The sequence below is a fragment of the Hylobates moloch genome, unplaced genomic scaffold (assembly GCF_009828535.3).
Source record: "Hylobates moloch isolate HMO894 unplaced genomic scaffold, HMol_V3 SCAFFOLD_22, whole genome shotgun sequence".
Taxonomy (NCBI): domain Eukaryota; kingdom Metazoa; phylum Chordata; class Mammalia; order Primates; family Hylobatidae; genus Hylobates; species Hylobates moloch.
In genome coordinates, this window is record NW_026652297.1 from 44,281,705 (window position 1) to 44,296,375 (window position 14,671).

Genomic DNA, 14,671 nt, shown 5'->3' on the forward strand with positions numbered 1-14,671 from the left:
ATGGACTAAATCAAACAAGGAGCTCCAATGACCTATCTATACTACATAAGAGAATGCTTGTTTGAGAATTGTCAGCTTGAAAGCAAGGATATCCAAGAGATGCATAGAATAAAAATCCTGTTTGAAACAAACACTCACTAGAGCATGAAGCCAGACCTATCTTCAATTTTAACCTAAGTTAGTGTTTATTTTTCTTTGCTTGGACATTCATCATCCAGTTACAACTGACCAATACATAATCAGTATTATTATTTAAAAATTACCTGTAGGAATATCTAAGCACTCATTAGAAATAGGTAATAAAGGCCAGGTATGGTGGCTCACGCCTGTAATCCCAGCACTTTGGAAGGCTGAGGCAGGCAGATCACCTGAGGTCAGGAGTTCAAGATCAGCCTGGCCAACATGGTGAAACCCCATCTATACTAAAAATACAAAACTTTGCTGGGTGTGGTGGCATGCTCCTGTAATCCCAGCTACTTGGGAGGCTGAGGCAAGAGAATCATTTAACCTGGGAGGTGGAGGTTGCAGTGAGCTGAGACTGCACCACTGCACTCCAGCCTGGGCAACAAGAGCAGAACTCCTTCTCAGGAAGAAAAAAAAAAAAAAGAAAGAAAGAAAGAGAGAAAAAGAAATAGGTAATAAAACTTACCTTACAAGTTTTATTGTTACAGCATGGTCCAGTGCCACATTCTGCAAATCCAACTAGAGTACAATCTGCAGGATTACAGCATTTTTTATGAGTGCATGCCTAAAAGCAAATACAATAGATTTAAATGTTTTACATCAAATTTTAGTCAAATAAATAGTTTTACTTATTTTCAAAATAAAGTATCTCTCCAACTTGATTCTAATCACACCATGACTTTTGGATTCTGTATTTTTATACCACTTCATTTAAACTTAATGTACTTTCCCTAAAAGAAAAAAAAAAGATGACGATGAAAATACAATTTCATTCTAAAGAAATTGATCTATTAAAAATTTAGCACAATTTTTAAAAGAAATTATTTTGGTTTATAAAAACGTGCACGCAAGTTTTTATATTTTTTTACTTACTATTACCATAAGTACTTTTCCATATCATCAAGTCCTCTCAAGGGGAGTGGCTGGAAGAGTTTGGAGGAGCAAGATAGAAAAAGCCTAAATTTGGCCAGGTGCAGTGGCTCACCTGTGATCCCAGCGCTTTGAGAAGCCAACGTGGGCGGATTGCTTAAGCTCAGGAGTTTGAAACCAGCCTGGGACACATGATGAGACCCCTTCTATACCCAAAATACCAAAAATTAGCCGAGCATGGTGGTGTGTGCCTTTGGTCCCAGCTATTTGGGAGGCTGAGGTGGGAGGATCGCTTGAGTCAGTCGGGGTGGAGGTTGCAATGAACTGAGATCAGGCCGCTACACTCCAGCTTGGGTGACAGAGCAAGATTGTATATCAATAAATAAATATGAATAAAAAGCACAGATTCTTGTTAGGGATTAAAAGACAAGAAGATGAGGGAAAGTTTTAAACTTCTGAGAGATTAGATAAATGCTTATGACCAGAATGTTGATAGGAATATAGATAGCAAAGGTCATTCTCATGAGGTTAAGATGAAACTGAAGAACAAGGTTTTGGAAGCAAGGGCCACCCTTGCTATAAACTGGCCAAGAACTTGGCTGAACTATGACCATGCCTGAGGGGTTTGTAGAAGGCCAAACTTAAGAGTGATGAACTAGGATATCTGGCAGAAGAAATTTTACGTAGCAAAGTTCTCAGAATGTTGCGTGGTTGCTTCTAATTTCTTATTGTAAACTGCTAGAGAAAAGGGGAATAGAGCAGAAAAACTTGAAAAACTCATAGTTTGGCAATATAGTAAGGAAGGAAAGCGCATTTACAGGAGAGAAAACCAAGGATGTAGCACAGGGACACCTTTGCTTAAGAGATTAACAAAGATACAAGAAAGCTGATACGGTTAGAATCGGTGTTCCTGTCCGATTCTCCCTACAGTGTCAGTTGTAATCCCCAATGTTGGAGGTGGGGTCTAGTGGGAGGTGGCTGAATCACAGGGGTAGCTTCTCATGGTTTAACACCATCCCACTGTGGAGCGGTTCTCATGATAGAGTTCTCACAAGATTTGGTTGTTTAAAAGTGTGTAGCACCTTTTCCTTCTCTCTCTCTTCCTCCTGCTCCGGCCATGTGAGATACGCCTACTTCCCCTTCACCTTCTGACATGATTGTAAGTTTTCTGAGGCCTCCCCCAGCCATGCTTCCTGTAGAGCCAGCAGAATGATAAACCAGTTAAACCTTTTTTCTTTTTTTATAAGTTACCCAGTACCAAGTATTTCTTTATAGCATTGAGAGAATGGACTAATACAAAAGCCAAGTGCTATTCCTCAAGCAACGAAAGAAAGGCCCCAAAGGCATTTCAGATACCTTCGAGGCCCAGACGCTTAGGAGGGCTGAATGGCTTCAGAGGACAAGCCCAGGGCACTCTCCATGAGCTCACTGACCGATTCCACCTCAGGATCCTGCTCCTGGCCCTGCTGCACAATGCCCTGCAGCTATCATGGCCTCAGCTGCAACGGCCATAGGTACAGCTTCTATCGCAGCTCCAGATGGTACAAGTCATTAACCTTGGTGGAATCCACATGGTGCTAATTTTGCAGGCTTGCAGAAAGTAAGAACTATGGAAGCATGGCAGCTCCCACTCAGATTTCAAAGGATGTCCTTGAAAGCCTGGAGGCCTGGCAGAGACTTGTTGCAAGGGCAAAGCCACCACAGAGTCCCCCCAGAGCAGTGCCTAGTGGAATTGTGAGAGTGGAACTATCACAGAGACCCCAGAACTAGACAGCAACCAGCATGCAATGCCAGCCTGGTGGTGTTGGGTTGATTGAGCCCAGTGAAACCAGTGGGATGGGGCGATCCAATGTCCTGCAGCCCACCGTACCTGTTTATAGAAGATGCAGGACATGTCATCAAGGAAATTATTCAGGAATCTGAATGCCCATCATTGGGTTTCAGACTTGCTTGAGGCCTGTTACCCATTTCTTCTTGTCTATTTCTCCTTTTCAAAATGGGGTTGTGTATGCTGTGCTTGTAGGTAAATAACTTGTGTTGATTTTACAGGTTCTTAAAGTATCCCCTAACAGACATATTGGCAGTCCTCCCCAATCGACTCCTTGTGGCTAAAATGAGACACACCAGAAACCAGAATATCATGGCTAGCAAAATGAAGGGGTAGTCATGTATTCTGGTATAGTTAATTCTATGCCAGCTGATAACCCTCTCTTGCACCTTGTGGTCCTGCCACAACTCCAACTGGACAGAAGATTGGTCTTATAAACATTCTTTATTGATAAACACTCACGAACTTCAAGCCAGTTTCAGGCAACTTATAGAGATTGCGCACAAACTGTCTTTGTGCCCTACGGTCCCCTTTTGACATACAGAGCCAAATTTCACCTCATTTTAGTGCTAATTAAAAGTGAAGTGAATGTAGAACATATGTTACATGAATGTTTACTCACTCTACACGCACCTGACTTCCCTCATGAATATTCATAGATTTCTCCCAGTCTTGCTCAGTATGTGTGTAAAGCTGACCCTGTAAGACATATATACCACCTCCCTCTTCCTTTCTGCAGAGAATGAACTTTTGTCTTTCACTGGAAGCTATGTTCCCCAATCTGCAGATTGCTTCTCCCTCTGAAAATAATCTTTTCCTTTTCTTCCTTCATGGATATCAAAGGCTTTTGTTAACAATTCTGGCAACATGGGATGGGATCCAAAGTGGCCCCTGATTTCTTTCTTGGCAGTTCCTTGAAAAATTCCTAAGTTCAATTGCATCCTGGTTACACTGGGTAAGAACTGGGTAAGGGCTATTCAATCTAAGAGTTCAGGCTTTTAGATTGAAATCTAGGGAAATGTTTTCTTTAAGAAAGGTCTGCCCATTCAGCTGTGGCCTAGAACTACCTGCAGTCCAGCAGGGATGCCTGCACTGACGTTGCACTGGGAAGGCCACCTTCTTTAGGTGAGTACTGTGAATAACTTACCCAGTATGGAAATGGTTTTGGACCAACTGCTGTCAGAGACTCTGGAGGTTTACATGTTTAAAAACTATAGGAAAAATTCTTGTTAATATTTGGTGTCCTGGATAAAAATAAGTCGGTATGATTTAAAAAGCTTTCTTGGTCACAATGGGGAACTTTTAACATGTCTCAATCAGTTTATCTACATGTGCAATAAAGAACAGAAGATTTCAAACCTCTCAAAAGCAGTGGGAGGTCTTTTTCAGTTGCTAAAATGAAAGCTCAAAGTGAAATCAAGGATCCCTAGTTGCCCCTTTAAAAGAGACTAAATCAAAACTTAATCAAGATCTTAGAAAATTTGAAAATTCTTCTAAATCGGACCCTAAATCCAAAACTAAAAAGGACACTGTGCCTTCCTGCCTTTCTCCTTGAACTCTACCAATGCTACCCCCATATGCATTAGCCCCTTGCTGCCAATCACTTCTCTCTGAGCTGCCTTTCTTTCCTTCACCTTCTATTCATGAGCAACCCCCTCCAGATGCTAATTCTGCAACCCCTCTGATCACACCTTTTAAAGGGATTGCTAACTAGGCTTGCAAATTACCTCTTACTGTCCTGGGACAAAGTCTCACCTTTCTAGCGTTAGTCAAAGATTTTTCTAATCCTAAAACAGACTCGCTTGAGTTTGAAAGCTGCTTTAGTTTGATTATAAATGTTTACCAGCCAGGACCTCCTGATGTTCACTAGTTGATTCAAATCTTAGTGGAAAATGTCTTAACCCAAGGATGGATGTGTTCAGCTGACTGGACTAAGCCCCAAGATGATTTTCAGCATACTAAGGAAATAGCTTTTGAAGCGGTGAGAAAAACAATTGCTGAATTGATTAAAGCCATCTCAGTGCTCTTTCCTTGACAAACTAATTGGAATGCCATTGACACAGAAAAAAGACAAATCTGTCATTGATTCCTTTGACTGATTCAAAAGGCTTTCTTTTTTCTTTTTCTTCTTTTTTTTTTTTTTTTTTTTTTTTTTTTTTTTTGAGACGGAGTCTTGCTCTGTTGCCCAGGCTGGAGTGGAGTGGTACAATCTCGGCTCACTGCAACCTCTGCTTCCTGGGTTCAAGTGGTTCTCCAGCCTCAGTCTCCTGGGTAGCTGGGATTACAGGTTCATATCACCACAGCCAGCTAATTTTTTTTGTGTATTTTTTAGTAGAGAAGAGGTTTCACCATGTTGGCCAGGCTGCTCTCAAACTCCTGACCTCAGGTGATCCACCCACCTTGGCCTCCCAAAGTGCTGGGATTATAGGCGTGAGCTACTGCTCCCGGCCTATTCAAAAGGCTTTCTACAAAATTCTGGTATCAAAGATCTAACTGATGATATCATAAATCTTTTTTAACTCACTTTCCCTCAAGTAAGTTAAAGCCCTTAGCACCCTGGTTAAGCAATATGATCCCAATTGGCCTTCTAAGAGACCCTATGATATAGCTTCTTTGGCCAATTGCCTCTCTAAAATCCTAGAAAAGAAAAAAGAGGCTAAAGCCACCAAGGCACTAGAATGGCAAGAAAGACAGATAAACTCATGGCCTTGCATATTCAACAACTCATAAAGTCTCTCCCAGATCAGCAAACTCCATTTAATAGTTAGAAATTAGTTTCGTCTGTCGCAAGAGGTATAATTTCCTTTTTCTGGCATTTGAAATGAGACTGTAAAAAATATAAATGAGGGCTTCAGAAGGACACCAATAAGGTAAAGAAACCCCCTTCTGCAGAAACAATAAGAGAAATACTTATTGATCAGAACTAGGGGTACTTCAGGGAAACCTGGGGGATTTTTCCTCTCCTTTCAGTCAATTGGTTGGGAGAGGTTTATCTTAAAAATTAACAACAGAATAGTCCAAGTCCTAATAGACACTGCATCTATGCTTAACCTTAACTCCTTTTAAAATACAACCCCCCAGAGTGACCAAGCTATTCAAATGGCTGAGTCACTAACCAATCTAAGACTGTCTTCAAGTCTGAACTAGTTTCTTATCAACTAGGGCCTCTTACTGGCATTGCAGCTTTTCACTTCTTCGTTTTGCCCCAATACACCTAATAGGAAGGGACTTTCTTGAAAAACACCAAGTTTGTTTTTCTTTTACCTATAAGAGAGACATTGTTTTAAAGGTCTTCTTGCCTGAGGCTTCAGCCTCTGACCTCAGCCATGTATTCCCCTTATTAGTCTCCAGTCATCCATTTGATTCTGGACATCCAGCTCTAAAGTAACTGTTTGAAACTCTTTGGGAATAAATCAATACCAATATCAGCCCGATCCAGTCAGCACCACCCATTTCTACACAAATAGATCCTAACAAACCTCTACTGAACATAAAATAATATCCCCTCCACCATGAGGCTTTAGCTGGTATAGAACCTATTGTCAGTAATTTCATTTTCAAGGGACTTAATAGTCCCTTTATACCAGTCCCTGTAACATACCCCTTCTACTTGTTTCTAAGCTAATAGAAAGGGATGGAGACTTGCCCAGGATCTTAGAGCTATTCATAACATTTTATTCCCTTGCATCCTGTTGTGCCTGTTCCACATACTCTCTTATCCAATATACATTCTAACACCCAATATTTTTCCGCCGTTGATCTCTGTAGTACTTTTTTTCACCATCCCAGTCGACCCCAAGAGTCCATTTCTTTTTGCCTTCACATGGAAGGGCCATCAGTTCACCTGAACAGTGCACCCTCAAGGATGCACTGAAAGCCCAGCTACTTTTCCCAGATCTTATAGCAGCCTGTAAGACATAACCTTCTTAAAAGACACAACCTTCTCGATATGAACAGACACTTCACAAAAGAAGACATTTATGCAGCCACCAAACATATGAAAAAAAGCTCATCATCACTGGTCATTAGAGAAATGCAAATCAAAACCACATTAAGATACCATCTCACACCAGTTAGAATGGTGATCATTAAAAAGTCAGGAAACAACAGATGCTGGAGAGGATGTGGAGAAATAGGAATGCTTTTACACTGTTGGTGGGAGTGTAAATTAGTTCAACCATTGTGGAAGACAGTGAGGCGATTCCTCAAGGATCTAGAACTAGAAAAATACTATTTGACCCAGAGATCCCATTACTAGGTATATACCCAGAGGATTATAAATGATTCTACTGTAAAGCCACATGCATATGTATGTTTATTGCAGCATTGTTCACAATAGCAAAGACTTGGAAACAACCCAAATAATGCCCACCAGTAGATAGACTGGATGGACTGGATAAAGAAAATGTGGCACATATACCCCATGGACTACTAAACAGCCATAAAAAAGGGAGGAGTTCATGTCCTTTGCAGGGAAATGGAGGAAGCTGGAAACAATCATTGTCGGCAAACTAACACAGGAACAGAAAATCAAACACTGCATGTTCTCACTCATAAGCAGGAGGTGAACAATGAGAACACATGGACACAGGGAGGGGAATATTACACACTAGGGTCTGTTGGGGAGATGGGGGACTAGGGGAGGGATAGCATTAGGAGAAATACCTAATGTAGATGACGGGTTGATGGGTGCAGCAAACCACCATGGCATATGTATACCTATGTAACAAATCTGCATGTTCTGCAAATGTATCCCAGAACTTAGAGTATAATTAAAAAAAAAAGACATAACCTTCTCACATAGCTCAACTCTATTGCAATACATTGGTGATTTGCTTTTATGTTCTCCCTTATGAAATACCTGTCTCACTGACACTCTGCATTTACTTCACCAGCTATGTCTTAAGGGCCATAAAGATTCTAAAGATAAACTACAGTGTTGCTGACAATTAAATCTCTTGGACATTTGCTGACCCCTTGGGACTCAACATTAACTCTTTCTGCCTTCAAGGCATATTTTTCTTCACCATTCCCACTATGAGAAGACAAAACTTAGGGGCTTTCTGGGACTCATGGACTGTTGCAGAGCTTAGAACACTAATTTTTCTTTACTGGCACAACATTTATATACCCTGATTAAGGCCTCTTCTCCTGACCTCCTTACCTGGGCTACCAATGGTGAACAAGTCTCTGAAAGATAAGCTGTCCTCTGCCCAACACACCCCCCCCCCCCCCCAGTTTGGGACACTATTTATGACCTCCCTTTTTCCCCTTTTTGTTCATGAGCAAGAGGGAGTTTGAACTCAACCACATGGGGGTAATAATTTACCCAACTGGTTACTAGAATGCCAAACTGGATTGTCTCTATCCGGGGCTACCACCATGTTTAAAGGCAGTTGCCACAACCACCATCCTTATAAAAGCCACCGAGAAAATAGTAATGAGATTTCCTCTCACTGTTTATGCTCCTCACTCAGTTAAAGCCCTTCTCACCTCTCGCCAAATCCAGTATCTTTCAGCCAGTCGATTGACTGCCTATGAAATACTTCTCTTTCCCAACCTATTTTCCATTGTAATCACCTTAACTCTGCCCCTCTTTTATCTTCACCAGAAGATTCTCTATGTCTGCATTACCTTTACACTCTTCTTTCACCTCATATGAATTTAAAGGAAACGCCCTTACCCAATCCTGATTTTGTCTGGTAGATTGATGGGCCTTCTTTCAGAGACCCTACTGGCTTCTATTAAGCTAGGTTTGCAGTTGTTTCCCTGACAGATACTGTTGAATCAGGCCTTCTGCCCAACAGGCCGAATTCCATGCTCTTAGCCGAGTTTGCCTGTTGGGCAAAGATAAAACTGCAAACATTTACACAGATAGCAGATATGCTTTTTGGGTTGCTCATGACTTTGGAATTCTCTGGAAACAGAGGATTTCTAACCTCTTCTGGACTGCTCCTCAGAAAGAGACCACATTTTGTCATTTCTTGACGCCATTCAAGTTCCGAGGACTCTGACCATGATTAAAATTCAAGGCAATTCCTTTAGACATACCAAAAACAGCAAAGACAAACTTCTAGCTGAGAGTGCAGCTAAGTCTGTAGCCTTAAACAATACCCCCTCTTCTGTTATACCTGTCTTAATCCAGGCTCCATCCTTACATCCTGTTTCTTCTAAAAATCTCTTGAAACAACATCTCAAAAAAGGTGCTCAGAACTTGAAAAGGAAAATTAGACAAAACAAGGCCGTACCTATAATCCCAGATCCCAACTATGGGCTAAACCTAACAGACATTCAGTCCTTCTAGAAAATTTACCAAGGGTCACTTTTACTTTTATATATAACCCCACCATTAGAGTGCTGACCAAAGGATCCAACGGTGTAAACAGTGCTGTTGGGGATTGCTTCTCAAGTTAATATATTAGGCAAAATTCACCCTTATACAATGCAGGGAAGTCCTTAAGGGCTACCCTAGGCAAATTCCCAATGCGAAAAGGGCCTTTCTAAAACTGACTATTGACTTTATCCAATTTTCCCTTTCTCAGTGATACAAATATGTTCTTGTCATGATAGGTATGTAGTTTTACTGGGGGAAAGCTTTCCCCTGCAGACAAGCCACAGTGATGCCAGTAGCCAAAGAAGTACTTCATGAGGAAATTATCTCTACCTATGGAGTCTCCACCAAGTTCCATAGTGATCAGGGAACTCATTTTACTGGCCAAGTATTAAAATGAGTTGTTAATGTTTGGCCTATTCTACGACATTTCGGCGGCGCTTACCACACCCAATCTTTTGGGCTTGTGGAATGAGCCAAGAGAATATTTAACTCAATTGGCTAAAATTACAAGCAGCTTCAATCTGCCCTGGCCCACAGCTCTTCCTCTGGTTTTGGTAATTGTGAAGTCCATCCCCACCAGAGTTGCTTTTCCCCTTTTGAGGTGGTCACAGGTCAATCCATATATTTAACCAAAGAAATGTTTTCCCCTACTCAGGTACAAGGAGATCTCCTGACCTACTGCCAAGTCCTAGAGGACTTGTTAAGGCTCTAAAGACTAACAGCTGGTTGTGAATCCCTTTACAGTCATCAACCAGGAGATGAACCCCAATATCATAATGTCCAGCCTAAAGACTTTATATATTAGAAGAGATATTGCTGAATTACTCCCTCCAATCCCACTAGAAAGGTCCATTTCAAGTACACTTAATTAACCCATTATGCTGCTAAGGTACAGGTCATTAACTCCTGAGTATCCATATCTCACCTAAAAACAACACCAGACTCTGCTGAGAACTGGAATTCAGCATCAATATCTGACACCAAGCTCAGGTTGACTAAAGCCTCAATGCCAAGACAAGAAAAGGATGACAACGGAGGTAGACTGCCCTCTTACAAAACTCCAAGCCTATGTGGTCTGGATGAATCAATGTTTATATTTACCTTACAATAGTCATTGTTCTTATCACTTTAGGAGTTTTCATGATTGTTACTATCCAATGTAAAATAGAACACTTATCTTTGCCTCACTTATTCTAAGCTAACATGCCCAGCCTTTATGATTACTTTATAACTGTTTCCATTATTATAACATTAGCAATCTTGTCTATCCTGGATATCTTATGCCATGCTGGGATAGTTCCGTGTATTCCAATACTTAGACACCCATAAGCCTTTGCAAAACTATAAGACGTTTTGTCTGGCTAAACTCTTTGTTCCAGAGCTTTGTGAATGGTTGTGTTGATTAGTCCAATTCAAAATAAATTTTACTCTCTTCTTTATAACTGTTCCTTTGTCTCACTGTATAGACTGACATGATAACACTTTGGCTAAGCTGTCCTAAAGTGTTGTTACAAAAAGAAACCTATCAGATGGTTAGATTCACCAATAACTTCCCACAATCAATCATGGTAAACATGTGACATTGACAATACTTGTCACTGACTTCTCATGTATCCTTAACATCACCACTTATCTGGATCAACTGCTTTCCCTGTTGACTCTGAGTCCAATTGCCTCAAGACTCAAATATTACCACCTCTTGGTTTAATTTGTCCCATGTTATTGATGTTAGAAACCCATTCTATACCAGTAGGCCTCCTCAATCTTTAAACTACTGGATAGATAAATATAGTCTAAATTGAATAAAGAAAGGTATGTCCTTACTATTCAAATGATTCATGATTCAATTCAACACTGTCAACATTTATCGTGAATAAATGCATTAGTGAACACACCCTTGAGGGCATCTCTTGTGCCTTCACCAGGCTTTGTGTTTATATGAGACATAGGGCCTGATCTGCCTGGATAGGGATGGTCACACCATTGCCTTAGCAGCTTACATATAAAAGGTTCAGGCTTGCTTATGAAAAGACCCCCATTCTCTCTTTATTATAAAACTAAAAGGTCTATGCTAACAGGATGTAAAGATAATATAGGTAAAAACATCCTAGAACTATTACTTCTAAGTGCTTGGGTTTATGTTACTAGAGATATAATTCAAAAACCTATCCACTACCATTGGTTAGATAGCTAATGACACTGCAGAAAGCCTTAGAGTGCAACAAAAAGTTTCTGGACTCCCTTGCTCAAGTAATACTAAATAATAGAATTGCCTTAAATTTTCTCCTAGCCAAACAGAGACGAGTCTGAGCAGTGGCCCATGCAACTGGTTACACTTACATATAGAGGTTCCTATAAAAAGAATTTCCAAACAAGCTAAATCGTTATGAGATATGCAAACTACTGATCCTCTCCATCTATTTAGTAGGCTTCCTGTCAGACTGGAAAATTCTTTTTGAGCTGACATTCAGGTGCTTGTTATAATCACAGTCTTCATCATACTTTTCTTCCTCATAGTTAAATTACTTGATATATATGTGTGTGTGTGTGTGTGTGTGTTTGTATATGCAACTGCTGTAAGTCTACTGTTAAAACCAGAATTATGGCAGCATAAGGTGTTCAACTGATAGATAAAATAAACCTATAAACCTAGCTACAGTCTCATCCCTACAGTGCTGTTCTGGTGCAGGAATGTGTATATGTACGAAGACAGCTGTGCTAGTTAAAAACAAGTGTTACAATCTCCCATAAATAGAGAGTTTTAACTGTAACCCTAATGCCTATGACTTCCCTGTGTAACTGCAGTCTGTTAAGTATTTCACTGAAAGGTACCAGCCACAAGCTTGTTTACTTAGTCTCTGTAAAATATTTTAATAATCTTCCTGCCAGACTGCAGTTTTCTCCCACCTCCAACAAGATATTTTTGACCTGTCTACCCTTTTCCCCTGCCTGGCCTAAGTTATACAATTAGCTGTAAGTCTCTCTGCCACATGGGTCCCTTCAAGGGACTTGATACACTCAGGACAGGTAGCCATGCCACCCTGGCACCAATATGGGACATGGTGTAAATTGGTCATCAAGGCTGCCTACAGCAGGTTTCAACTAACAGGGAAAACAATGAATATATATTCCAACAGACAGACAAAATGGACTCCCTGTGGCTAAAATGAGATTTAGCAAAAAACAGAATCTCATCGCTAGCAGGATGGAGTATCAGTCACATACCCCAGTGTAATTAATTGCCGTAAGATTTCTCTCTGGTAATTAAGCAGAAATAAACCCCTGAAAAGCATTTCTGAAACAACCACAGCTACAAAATTTCCCAACTGACCCTGACAGGCTGCTAATGCTAGTCAACACCCCCAACACCCCCGACGCCTGCGCCTTGCAGTCCTGCCATAACTCCAATTGGACAGAGGACTGGTCCTTTATTGATAAACAGCCACAAATCTCAAGCCAGTTTTAAGCAGTTTACAGAGACTATGCACAGACTATCTTTGTGTCCGATTGGTTTTTTTTGATATAAAAAGCCAAATTCTGCCTCATTTTAATGCTAAAACCCTACCCTAAAGTGAACATTGAATGCATGTTACATATATTTTCACCCACTGTGCAGGCACTTGACTTCCCTCACGAATATTTATAGCTTTCCCCCAACCCTGCTTAATATGCAGGTAAGGCTGACTCTGTAAGATATGTATCAGTTCCCCCTTCCTTCTGCAGAACATGCACTTTTGATTTTCCCTGAAAGGGCATTTCCCAAGCTGTGGATTGCTTCTCCCTCTAAAGTAAAGTATCCTTTCTTTCCCCTGTGGACCTCGCAGTCTTTTGTTCATAGATCATAGATGAGACTTTGGCCCACACATCAGTGGATAGGAGATGTTTTAAGATGGCATAAGGTATACAAGAAACAAACTGCCAAACTACCTAGGGATGGACCCAGCTATTTGTTTTGGTTTTGTGTGATGAGCAAGGAGAAAGGGTAAAGTGGTTGCTACAGACACTGGTTATTTGATCATGTGGCCATGAAACAAGAGCAGCTATGGCAGGTGGATAATGAACACCTTAGACCCTGGGGAGTTAAGAATAGAAGGAGAAAAAATTAAACTCTCAGCTCTCATTCGCGGGACATTTGGGCTGGCCCTGTCAACTCACAATGCTTTGGCGATCATCTTGTTCCAGGCTATCACCACTGCTCTTAACCTAAGTACTGGGTACCCCTCTTAAGGAAACTTTTCCTAAGAAAACCTTAACCTGAGACCTTTCTCTTTTTTTTCTTAAAGGATCTTATTTTTTATTTCTATAGATTTAGGGGGTACAAGTGCAGTTTTGGTCATGTCTGGGCTTTTAGCGTACCCATCACCCAAATAGAGTACATTGTACCCAAAAGGTGTTTTCTTGTCCCTTATGCTCCTCCCACCCTCCCCCCTTACCAAGTCTCCAGTGCCTACTCTTCCACTCTCCATGTCCCTCTGTACATGATTTGTTGATGTTATAGGTAGGCAGCCGCTACCCAAGATAAAGTTCTGCACACTAATATAGTTTCCTTTAGCCACATCTTGTTATATATGGATGTCTCCATTACTGTCAAGGAAAAGAAAGACTCTCTTATGTATTTTGCTCGAGCCCATAGCCACCCCTCTGAATTATATGGCTTGCTGGACCTGTCAACTCAGTAATCCTCCTGGCAAAAACCATTAGCTATTACTATGAACACTTCAGAAATAGATTTCCTCCCACAGGAAATAATAACTTCCTCCCACTACAAAATGATGCGAGGAAAAAAAGTCAGACATAAATAAATGGAGGTGTACACCTCAAATACATCTAAAGATTCGATGCAATATCTTTCAGGAGGTGAGTTTAAACGGTCTAAAATTCAAAGCTGATGAAAACTACGGTCAAATTATAAAATGATATTGTTAAATTAAAAATATGGATAGAATTTACTTTCTGGATAGAGAAAAGGGTGAAAAATTAGGAATAGTTGGGCCATGGATGTATCATTATTGCATCATGTATATTATCATAAATGACAATGAACCAAAGACTATAATTAGTCTAATTCTTTGGAAGCAAGTTAACATAAATGAAGTTGCTACAGATGCAAGGACTAAAATTAGGAGGTAAGAAAATAAATGAAAACACACATTTAATAACTTAGCCAACCAATGTAGTCACTTTGGTGGAATTTAAGGGATGATTAGATGATAATGATATTATTGATGCTACTGATGTGTATGGTACTAAAACGCGATATTGCTACTAATGTTTCTAAAATGATAAAAATCTGTTTTTTAAATTGATGTCACACTTACCCAGGGTTTAGACTCGAAACATTTCAAATTTAGGATGTGTCAGTTATTGCATGCCCCATATCTCCTTATCTTATATTTTACAAAATAGTAAATTTTTTTTGAATTTCCTCCTTATGTATATCATATCTATATCTATAG

General features: G+C 40.3%; 1 protein-coding gene across 1 annotated transcript in view; it reads right to left on the minus strand.

Annotated features, from left to right (window-relative positions):
* LOC116461928 (A disintegrin and metallopeptidase domain 3-like) overlaps window positions 1–14,671 on the minus strand; it is a 66,008-nt gene that overhangs the window by 20,757 nt on the left and 30,580 nt on the right. The window contains 1 exon segment of the mRNA XM_032143974.1: window positions 650–748. Within this exon segment, the coding sequence (XP_031999865.1) occupies window positions 650–748 (99 nt within the window).